General features: G+C 20.8%; 2 protein-coding genes across 2 annotated transcripts in view; both read left to right on the top strand.

Moving 5' to 3' along the window:
• The first annotated feature begins 4,147 nt into the window (after nt 1-4,147).
• Nucleotides 4,148-5,322, top strand: LOC116186482. Its single transcript, XM_031513849.1, has 3 exons — nt 4,148-4,424; nt 5,072-5,204; nt 5,269-5,322. The coding sequence occupies exons 1-3, from the start codon at nt 4,345-4,347 to the stop codon at nt 5,320-5,322; spliced, it is 267 nt and encodes an 88-aa protein (XP_031369709.1). The 5' UTR covers nt 4,148-4,344.
• A 2,375-nt stretch (nt 5,323-7,697) lies between these two features.
• LOC102673743 overlaps nt 7,698-12,095 on the top strand; it is a 5,652-nt gene continuing 1,254 nt past the window's right edge. The window contains exons 1-5 of the mRNA XM_006622801.2: nt 7,698-7,991; nt 8,472-8,591; nt 8,668-8,785; nt 9,068-9,329; nt 11,110-11,230. Of these exons, the coding sequence (XP_006622864.2) occupies nt 7,806-7,991; nt 8,472-8,591; nt 8,668-8,785; nt 9,068-9,329; nt 11,110-11,230 (807 nt within the window). The 5' untranslated portion in view covers nt 7,698-7,805. The remainder of the gene's footprint in view (nt 7,992-8,471; nt 8,592-8,667; nt 8,786-9,067; nt 9,330-11,109; nt 11,231-12,095) is intronic.

Below are 12,095 nucleotides of genomic sequence, written 5' to 3'. Positions count from 1 at the left end.
ATTGTTTTTAATAAATTTATTGTTAAAATGGCTTATAAAAAAAATTTACTTACTTATTGTTTCCTAATTTTTTCGTTATTGAGGAAAATTCAAATAATTAATATGATTTCATCAGCGGAATAAATTATCAACATTATTTCGTTAATTCTTTCATATTTTTTTTTCTTATTGCATTACATTAAAATAAATAAATATTCTCACTCAAATAAACTCAACTATAAATAACTTTACTTTAAACTCAAATATATTTGAAAGATAATTTGAAATAAATCTTAAACAATAGATTTAAAATCCCAAGTTTTTCTTTTAGATTATTCATGTCATCTATTTGTTCACGAGTATACATTCGATAAAACTTTGTACATCGAATATTTCACACCAAACTAAATATATCATCGAATTCAAAATATATAATTTGTTCAATTGTATTATCAATATCAATAAATAATTTATGCAATTAATGTGATTTATGAATTCTATCATTCTTCTATCATTTTCACATATGAATTATATAACTCTACCTTTTTATATATCTGTATTGTTTTACCATTCTATCCTGTCATTGCCTATACGATTTATAGTAAAACAATTTTAGAACAATGCAGTTGCTCATCACTCTGTTTGTATGAAAAACAGTAGTGTTAGAGCAGATTTTTCCATAGATATTCGAACTGAAAATATTAAATTTTTTTTAAGTTTTTAAAGTTTTAAGTATTCATTTCGCTAATTTTAATTATAAAACATTGGCAAATAGATGACAGTTTTAGATCAAGTAACATCTATTCCACTAATTTCTGTAATTTTTCTCAGCATTTTTAATAGATAGTGTGCAATATCTTGGATCTAAAATTTAAAAATCTTTATTTCGTTAATTTCTTTACTCATAGCTTATGTTTCAGCATTCCTCGTAGTTAAGCTGTGGCTATATGAATGAATATCATTGATCTATAAAAATTGTATTCCTTCCTCTGAAAACAGAGTACAACAATTATAAGAATGAATGAATGAAATGATTAAGATGATTATTTAAGATTAAATTTTCGTAAGATAAATTTTCATAAGATTGTAGCCATTAGTTTTTTCTAGTATTCGAATACAAAAGCAAAATTATTTTAAAACTATGAAATTTCTTGCAGCTCATCCAACGATTTAACGTGAGATTAAACAGATTTAAAAATTGCATACTGATAAATGGATTGTTCTGCATGTTTGAAAACATTTGAACATTATATTACGTTTTCATCGTTATTTTTTCTTTCTGTAAAATTAAATTAAGTTGAATGTTGGTAATTAAAGGAATTAAAAATAGAAATATCTGTAATTTTAAGAGGATAACCTCAATCAATTTTTTGCAATTAAAGAAATTAAGAATAAAGATAATTGTAAATATAACAAGATTAATATATATAATATATATATTTTTTATCAATCGCAGTGCAAATTGATAAATCATAAATCATAAATTGCAATACATTTTAATTACAATTGCATAAATAAGAAAACATAATTTATTAAACAAATTTTATAAAATAACTATAAAGGAAATATATAAATAATGATAAATAAAATAATGATTAAAAATCAATAATATTATTAAATATAAACAAATATCTTAGCATAATTTATATGATATGATACTGATTATACATACAATAACTATATATACTGATATACAATATACATATATATAACTGATATACAATATCATATGTATAACTGATATACAATAACTACAATCTCAAAATAATATTAATCCAAATTGAAAGTTTTTGAAAGTTGGAATGCATATTAATTACAATTGCATAAATAATTTATTAAACAAATTTTATAAAATAACTATAAAATAAGTATAAAGTATAATAACTATAAAGTATATATATATATAATAAAATAATTATTAAAAATTAATAATATTAGTAATATTATTAAATATAAATATAAACTAGATACCTCAGCATAATTCATATGACAATACTGATTCAAAAAACTTTACTATTACATTTATACATTGTTTCATTTATAAAAATGTTCATAAAAAAGATTGATATAAATTTTAATGTTAAATATATATATTTTGTTTTTAAATAAATCCAGATATTTATATGCAAAATTTAATTATACAAAAAATTATCAAATTCACATAAAGACACAAGATATCGGGAATATAATATTCATTTATAATATATATTTCAATAAGTGAAGAAAATTTTTATATAAGATCTATTTTTTTTTAATTACATTTATAAAAATATGATTTCACATAAACATCCACAGCCTAATTTTAAGTTTGGATACTGATATTCGAAGAAAATGTTTACAAATGTTTTATCATATTTGAAGAAAAATGGAAAGTATAACAGAATAACAATTTCTAATAAGCAAAAATATAAGTCTTTTCTTTTCGAGCAATTATCAAATACTGACTGATCACGTATTTCTTCAATTGTACGTGCGTTATTATAAAATTGAAGGAAAAAAAAAAATAAGTTTGATTGACAGCTTTACACATGCATGAGAATACATTCTTTAAAATCCTATATAGATCTGCAAGAAAATTGCAGAAGGAAAATTACTATTCAAATAGTCAAATAAATATTTCCCTTTAGAAAATCGTAATAATTCATGCGTATCAATCGATGGATATTCTTACATTATAATGCACATCAATCGTTAATGTTTTATTTCTCTCTATATTTATTTTTTTTCAGAAAAATGCAATTCGTGAGACAGTTGAAAAATCATGAAAATACAGTCATAAGTATTACAACTATCGAAGAGAATGGATTTCAATGGTGACAAGTATTATAAAATTATAAGAGTTAGCTATAGTATATTCGGTTTATCTTCACATAAATACACTCGATTAAAGATACTTCATATTGCTGTTATATATTTAATATTTTCGATCGCTATATATTTAATAGTATGAAGTGATTTTTCGATTTCTTATTAAAATATATTTATTGTATTTCATGTTATCATTTTTGTGCTTATTAATATTATTAATTTTTTTTAATTACAGTTCGCTCCCACTTATACGAATATTTGTACTCAGCATGAAATATTAATATATGATTCGCAACAACTAATTGTGACAATTATAAGTTTCCTATCATATACTCTTTTGCTTTTTCAATGTGTAGACGTAAGTCTTGAATATCTTAGAGTTATTCTCTAATATTTCTTTTTCTTTTTTTCTTTCTTTTCGTTCTTTTCTTTTTTAATAATTCTTATCGTAAAGTTCAAGGATTGGTTAAAAAAAATAGAATTTAATTGGAATGAATTATGGAACAAAGAAGAATTTAGAATACTTAAATCAAATGCTCTGATTGGAAAACGTATTACACTTATTTATCTTGGTAAGAAGATTGGTAAGAATTTATTTTAAATCATTAAGAATGTAATATTTGAATTTTTAAATATTTCAGTTGCCGCTTTTATAATTTTTCTTTCTATTTTTCTGGTGATATGTTTTGAAGTTCACGTTACTTATATCGCGATATCTCTTAACAAGTCTCGATCATCTTTTATTCTATTCACTACATGTCATTTCTTCGAATTGTATAAAAATAATTATTTTGCTATTATTCTTTTAAATTACTACTACGTTTTTGTTTTATCAGTTCTTTTAAACCGTGATATTCTTTTTATAAATACTGTTGTGCATATATGTGGATTATATAAAATTGCTAGGTAAGTGAAATTTATTTATCAAATTTATCATACAAGAAATTTAAATATGATTGAATTTTGTTACTTTTTAGGTACCAATTGAAAGAAGCCATCTCTGGAGAACATAACATTATTCATAAAAAAATAAGAGAATCAATGAAAACATATAATTTCATAATAAAGTTAATATCTTTTTCATTTTGCAATATATAATATATACATATAATATTTATGATACATTTTTTTGTATAGAGAAAAATAATATGTCTTGGAATACAAAAACTATAATATTTACTAATGTATTGGCAATTAGCATTTAACATTAACATTTAATTTAATAAAAGATATCAATTTTTATTATTTTCTTATATAAGATCTTGACATGATTGACTTTTAACGTATGATATACATATGCTACTTCAACGAATTTCTATTAATTGAATATGTTTCGTAGGTGGATTAAATACGTGAATGATAAATTATTATACAATTATCTAGTAAGCTTTGCATTATCCATATTTGCTTTCGCAGCTTTAACCTTTAATGTAAATAAAACTAATATCATTAAAATCTAAGTAATCGAATATAATACTTGTAATACATTGCTTTTAGGTTTTCAATCGAGACTTTCACTTTAATTACATTTATATTATAAAGTTTTATATAATTATAATGTTTTCATGTTTCATTTTTTTCATTTATTACGTATCCCAACGTGTTCTCGACGAAACGTTCAAGTTTTTTGATATTCCGTAAGTACGTAAAATAATACTTTATTTTCCAAATTGATATTCTTCTTTGTGTTTTTACTTATCATGTGTCATATAAAAATATGCTAATCTTGTATTCAACTTATATATATTGATAACATATACAAAGTTAACAATAAGTACAAATTTAAATTCATTGCCAAATTACTTTCAAATTACTTTCAAATTATCACAATAAACATTACTAGTTTAGGTATATGTAGCATCCTTCCGTCTTTCAGAAATCCGAAAATCGGCATAAATAGCAGAAATTTAACATTTTACATAATATGATAGCTTTAATTCTTTCGAAATCTTAAAACTATTGGAAAATCAATAAAATCATCAATCTATTGTGTGATCAATCGTTATTGATCTATTCTATTTTAAATTTCGAGATTTCAGTCAATTTTTCGCGAAATTATTCCATTAATTATTCGCTTAGAATCTCGAAAGTTTAAAGATATATTCCATTGGTCATCACATTATTTAATTATTCGTATCTCAGAATAAGATAAAGTTTTGAACAAAAAATCATTTATTTTTCCAAAATTTTTCGATAGTAAAAAAATTGTACTAGAAATACATTTTTATATTATTTCATTTATATATTTTAATATTAATCTTAAACATTAATCTCATTTTTCTAGATACAATGGGAATTGGTATGATTTACCGTTACCCATACAAAAATTATTACTTTTTATAATACAAGGAAGAAAAAAACCAGTGTTATTGTCAATTTGTGGAATATTCGTGCCTACCTACAAAATGTTACTTATGGTAAGAAGTCTATTTTTAGTAGAAATTATAATTATTTAAATAACAAGAAGACGATGTTTTATAGCAATGCAAAATGACATGGTCCTGCTTCATAATGTTATATTCTATTCAAAAGTAATAATGTTAATTATATCTACATATTGTATTTATATATATCATCAAAAAATTTGTACGTTACTATCTAACAATTTAATTATTGTAATTACTGTATCTAACAATTTAAGAATTATTTTTAATATATTGTTTGTATTTAAATGATTTTCCATCTAAACTATTATAATTATATCGATATTTACAAGAAGATTTATAAAAATATATTCTAATATAAATTTCATAAACAATTTAATATCATTTTTATAGAAAAAAAAATCAAATAAATTGAGAATCAATTTATCATTATGATATCACAAGGAATATCGTTAACAAGTATATTAACAATTTCTTTTTATTTCGAGGAAACTAATTGCGTTAAGAAAATATTTTTATCATAGATCACATTATCATGATCATTGAATAGACATGGTAGCATCTAATGACACCCAATTCACACATAAATATATAAGATATTATACAAGATATTATATCTTTACATATATAAACTCAATACACATATTCTCAAAGTTTGAAAATTTTTCAAATTTGCGGGTGATCATTTTTGAAGATTTTTCTTTGTAAGTAGATACATTCTATATATTCTATATTTAAATAAAAAAGTAATAAAATTCTTAAAAGTATTCTTATGTTTAATTATATTTTAAGAAAATTCTTTTGCTATTATTTCTCTAGTAGAAATTATTTTCCATTAGAGGATTCTGCATTGAGAAAATATAACTTATTTTTATTAAATAAGGAAGTTTTTGTTAAATAAGGAATTATGTAATGTATGTATCCTATGTTACATTATGCTACAATTCTAAAGTAATTAGTTATTCATTTAACAATTCAATTTAAACATTAAGGTCTCATAAATATGTACGTAAATCAAGTACTTGTGGAATATTTATAATTTCATTTTGATATCTGAAAACAATAGTACGATAAGAATGAAATGCTAGTGAAAACAATAATCAAGATTTAAAAAGAAAAAAGAATTTTGAAGATATTATATGATATAAATATCATAAATACGCTAATATATTCAGTTAAATGATTCGTATTTCTAGCATTATCATCCTTTTTAAGATCGATGATCGTTACATAAAATGAGTAACTCACATAGAATAATAAGTTATTTATTATTCAAAATGTTAGATTGAAATAATATTGATTTTTGAATGAAAATATAGATACATTTATATTTTAATTATATTTTTTATATAAATATTTTTTAGCTACAATGCTAAAATTCTATTATTGTTTCACAAATAATTTTAAATTCTTTGAATCCAAAAATAAAAAATTTTGTAGGAATAATTGAAAAATATTTTACGAATTTAAAAAATTCAGAAAAAATTTTTTCAACTATTTAACAATTAAAAATAAATTGTTTTAAAATTTATCTTGCTTTTATTAATACTTTCTATATTATATATATATATATATATATATATATGTTTGATTAATTATATTTGAAGTTTATAATATTAGAAAAATAATTTTCTCTGTATTTTTTGTATCTTTGAATAATTAAAAATTAATTAAAAAATATTAATTAAATAAAAATAATTAAAAAACGATAAATACTCGAATTTTTTCTAACTCAATACAATTGATTTGCATTATTTTTCCGTTTCATGTCTATTTGTTTTATAAAAAGTTTTTTTATAAAAATACTTTTTATAAAAAGTATTTATAAAAAGTTTTATAAATACATCTCTTCGAATTATGTTTTAAATGAATTGGTTTTGTCGTTATACATTTATCTTGATAATAATAAAATTATACTGATAACATTATTTATAATTCATATTCTCAATTTATTTGATGATATTTATTTTTTAGCATCCTGAATTTCAATATAATTTTATACAACATTATGTCTTTAATCATGTGTATTCTTGAAAAAATTTAATGCAAAATCAAATTAAAAATCATAAAATTGTTCGAATGTTAATAATTGTATTTTTAAACATATATAAATTATTATATATATAAAATAATTATTAATATATTAATATATCACATTAAATCTGTCACGCATCTTTTTCTCATTACCACTATTTCAGGCCAAATTTATTAATCTTTTTTATTAATCTCCTTCAATTTCTTTTTATCACTCTTCTTAAACGAAAATCGAAATATTTTTACGAGTAATAAAGTTATCTTGAAGTTATCGAGAAGTTATCTTGTCAAGTAACCGAAAGATACTATTCATTGTAACGAATCTTCTTTTTCTCAATACGTGAAAAACAGAGAAATAAAACTAATAAAACAATGAAGGAAAATAAAAAAAAAAGCAAGAACAATAGTCAATATTATAATTTTCTCAAAATCAATGTCTATCGTGAGAAAACTCTTTGCAGAGGATAAAATCGATCGATTGCAATTTAGTCCAATTATTGCATATTATAATGTTACTATTCTAGAGAAACGATATCGTGAAAATATAAGAGAGAAAAATAATTGTGTAATAAATAATATATCAAGCCGAGGTGTAGTAGAATGATTTTTCGAGTTCTGTACGACAGTCGACATCTGACTAACAAAATGAATGTGTTCGATAAGCATTATCACACATATCGTACTATAATGAAAATCGTAGGACTATGGCCGTACAATAACTCGATTTATGTGTGGATTCAGCGATTATGGTTCTTAACGTTTCTTTTTGCCAATGTAGTATTTCAGGTAACGAAAATTATGATTTTTTCTTATGTAATTTTATCGTGTAATATACATTTATTATTATATTTTTACGTATAGAATAATCTTTTTTCCATAATTTATTTGTATATATAATCGAAAGTTATGCAATTTTAGTTTGAAAAATTTAATTGTAGAAAATTAAAATTTAAAAATATTTTTTAAGTGAAATTTTCAAAAATGAAAACTTCGAAGGAAAATGTTTATTTTATTTTATTTTATTTTTTATTTTTTTCAACTTATACATGATATTCGACCGGATCTACATGTTAGAAATGTGTAAAACATTTTAAAATCAATATCTTTATATTTTCTATATCATTTTTTTTTCGGTTTTATTTGTGACTTTTTATTTTTGTTTATAAAATAAACTTTAGACTAGAAATTATAACACAGTCATACCATTATTAAAAAAAATCTATTATTCAAGTTTATTCTAATTAACAAATAGAATATGTTTTATAGATTGTATCACTTTTAACTTCTGAAATTACTTTACAAAACTGTGTTTTAATATTGTCTACAACATGTCCACTTATAATAGTTTTGTTTCGATATATCAGTTTAATACTATTTTTTCCTATGGTGAGTAAAAGAAATTAAATTTATATTAAATAAATTCTTTTTGGAAAAATATTTCTACATATTATCTTTGATATAGATAAAACTTTTATTTCATCACATATGTATGGAAGAAGCTATGGTACAAGATTCAATAGAAGCACAGATACGAAGAAAATATATCGATGATTCCTGTTATATGATCGAGATTTTTTTCTGTAAGAAATACATAACTTGTGCAAAATTTGATTATATCAATTTATAACATTACCATTGTTATCGTAACCATTTAAATATTCGAAAATATTTGTATATTTGTATTATTTATGTTATATTTAAGTTTTTATTATATATTCTTTTTATATATATAAAACTATGATATTTGTAATCTTTTTATTTTTTTAATATTTTTGTAACAAGAATTCTTTTTTTCTTTTTTTTTTACAACAAAAATAGTTGTTCAACATCAGCTTTAATTATTGAATCTTTCTAAACTTTAGGGATGACTTATGCAACTATTGCATTCTGCAGTATATTGTTATTGTATCCTATAATATTGGATTTTATAATGCCTTTGAATGAATCTCGTATACGCATCGTTCATTATATTACAATATTTTCTGATGAAAAAATCATATATGTTGATATTCTTTGCTTGAATTATATGCTTCTTACGATATTAGTAATATTATCTGCAACATGTACGGAATCGATACTTGGACTTTATAGTTATCACACAAGCATGTTATTTAAAATTATAGGGTGAGTAAAATTGTCGCATTTATTTCACATGATACTTATTATGTTTCATACATTTATAAAAGTACAATTAACAAGATATGATCGCAATCTTCATAAACATAACGCTATTTGAAATATTATTTTTTATTTTTTATGTAGAATATTAAGATGTTCGAAAGAACATGTTGTGATAAAATTATTGAAATTAAATTGAAATATTATTAAAATTATATTATTAAAATTAAATTGAAAACAGTGAGATGATTTCAAGCAACTTATTTTTATCCAAATTTTCATTTCGGTTTTATTAACGGATTATTAACAAAAAATGGCCAATTAATGGCCAATCATAGATATAAATTTATCATGTTGCAACAATTAGTATTGTAACAGTAATAACAGTATTGTATATGTCAATTAGTCAGACTATTATCTATTTACATTTATTCGTAAATTTTAAAAAACATTAAATAAAAACTTTAATATTAATAATAAAAATAATATATAAAAATAATATAAAAATAAAAGTTTTATTTAATAAAACTTTTTAATTTGTATTTTAATCAACTTTTTAAAATAATTAAACGCGAACTATAGCGCGTCTATCTATTAATATTATTATCTATTTTATATATTTTATAAAATTGAGTTGAAACTATTTGGTATCGAAAGTGACTTAGAGAAGAATAAAAAAATGAATTTTGAAAGTTTATTATTTAAAAAAACTTGATATTAATAGTAAAAAAATTTTACATAAAAGTTCTGATTAATAACTTTGAAATTGGTGCTATTCGTATTAATAATAATAAAAATCATTGTAATTATCAATAGCAGCTAATAGCAATTAATTTTTTTTTATTTTAAAGCTAAAGTTTTGCTCTTTATAATGAGAAAGAACACTAAAACTTTATATCAGAAAAAATATTAAACTCTTTTTTAAAATTAAAATTAAAAATAAAAAATATTAAATAATGTATAATTCTAAAAATATCAATAATATCAAAATGAAATTTGGTACAATACAAGTACATATCTAGTACACTTACTTCGATTAAAAATAAAAAAATAACAAAATTGTAAATAATAATTTTATTTTTGAATAATTCGAAAATTGACTTTTTTAAAGCCATGTAACTATGTTAACAATTGAAAAATATAAAAAAAATTATACTGTGGATCAATGTTCAATTAATTATCAGTATAACAATTTTTTTATTTCGTATTTATGAAAAGGAATTTTTTTCTATTTTTGATAAATACTCTACCGTGGCGCTAGTGATTTGTTGACCTAACATTATTGTTGCAATATAGTAGTATCTATGCGTTTTGTGATCATTAATAATTCATTATAATAAAATCAAAACGAAAATTTTCACAAAAAAAAATAGTTGTTTAAAATCATCTCAAGAATCACAATTTAAGTTTTGATACTATTAAAATTTACTTGTTAATCAATTTTTAAAATTTTTGAATTTATAATTTTATATATATAATTGACATAAATATATATAATAACAAAATTTTTAAAATTTTTGTTAAAAAAATTGAAATAAAGATCTTTTATTATTTTCTTCCGACAAAATTTTTTTCAAAATTTTTGTTATATATTATCTAAATTAAATCCGCCAAAAAAAAATCAATCAAATTATTAGTTAAATTTTAAAAAAATTATGTGTTATACCAATATTTTATCGATTAATTTTTTTTAATGTGTTATGCTCTGTTAGATATACATTGAACAGAATAAATTTAAATTATAAATTATATTTTCTTAAAGAATATTTTTTTGTAAATGTTTCAGCCATCGAATACAAAAGATTGTTATGTATTTGACTATATTTAATCTCTCATCGAAACAAATTGATTCGAAACTTCCAGAGCTTTATCGCATAGTGGACATTCATAATCAAGCTATCGAGTTGGTAAATTAAAAATATGATTATATTATAGATTGATTTCACTGATACTTATGTTAATATTTCATTTGCAAATTTCATATGGCAATAAAAGACTCGTCGATATCATGATAAATAATTCAGGAATACAATTTATGATACCTAGTCTTCTAAGCGTGATTTCAGTAGCGATAAGCTTGCATCGAGTAAGTAACTTTTCTTTCTTACACGATAATGAATTCACAGAAATTTCAATATTTTATTTTACTTTGTTCTCGCATAATTATCTCCCAAATTTTTATATTATTTAAAAGATATATTTTATAAACTTATTGTTCAAGAGAAACGTCTATTGGCTATAAGATTTGTTTAGAAGGAGACTGAACTTTTTTTTTTAATAAAAAAAAATATTTTTTTATTTTGTAAAATTGTATTTCAAAATTGTCTAATTATAATCTTTGAGAATTAAGAATCATTCAAGATCATTCAAAAACTCTTCATTAACTGAAGAAATTCAAAAAAAGAACCTTGCACATTGATGCAATAATTTATTCTATATCTAAATGATAATTTCATTCTCTTAAAAATATCATAATTAATTTAATAGATATCTCGAAAAACTTTTTCATTTATATTAATACTTAAAAAAAAATTTTCTTAAATATTGTGAAATAGTAACTTTAATAAGATATTTACAATAATTGATAAACGTATTTATTCGTATTCATCATATTAACGAGTAAATTTAAAAATTCGAAAATGAAAAGAATTTTTTAGCTTTATATAAAATAAAATTTAAGCAATTGTGAGTGATTTTGAATGACATTCAAACATCAATATAATTCATTCAATAAATTTGTAAATAGATTAAATTTAAAATAAAATAATTTAA

Source organism: Apis dorsata, unplaced genomic scaffold (assembly GCF_000469605.1).
Source record: "Apis dorsata unplaced genomic scaffold, Apis dorsata 1.3 scaffold_758, whole genome shotgun sequence".
Taxonomy (NCBI): Eukaryota; Metazoa; Arthropoda; class Insecta; order Hymenoptera; family Apidae; genus Apis; species Apis dorsata.
The sequence above is the reverse complement of the archived record's forward strand: the minus strand, read 5'-3'. Positions and strand labels throughout refer to the sequence as shown.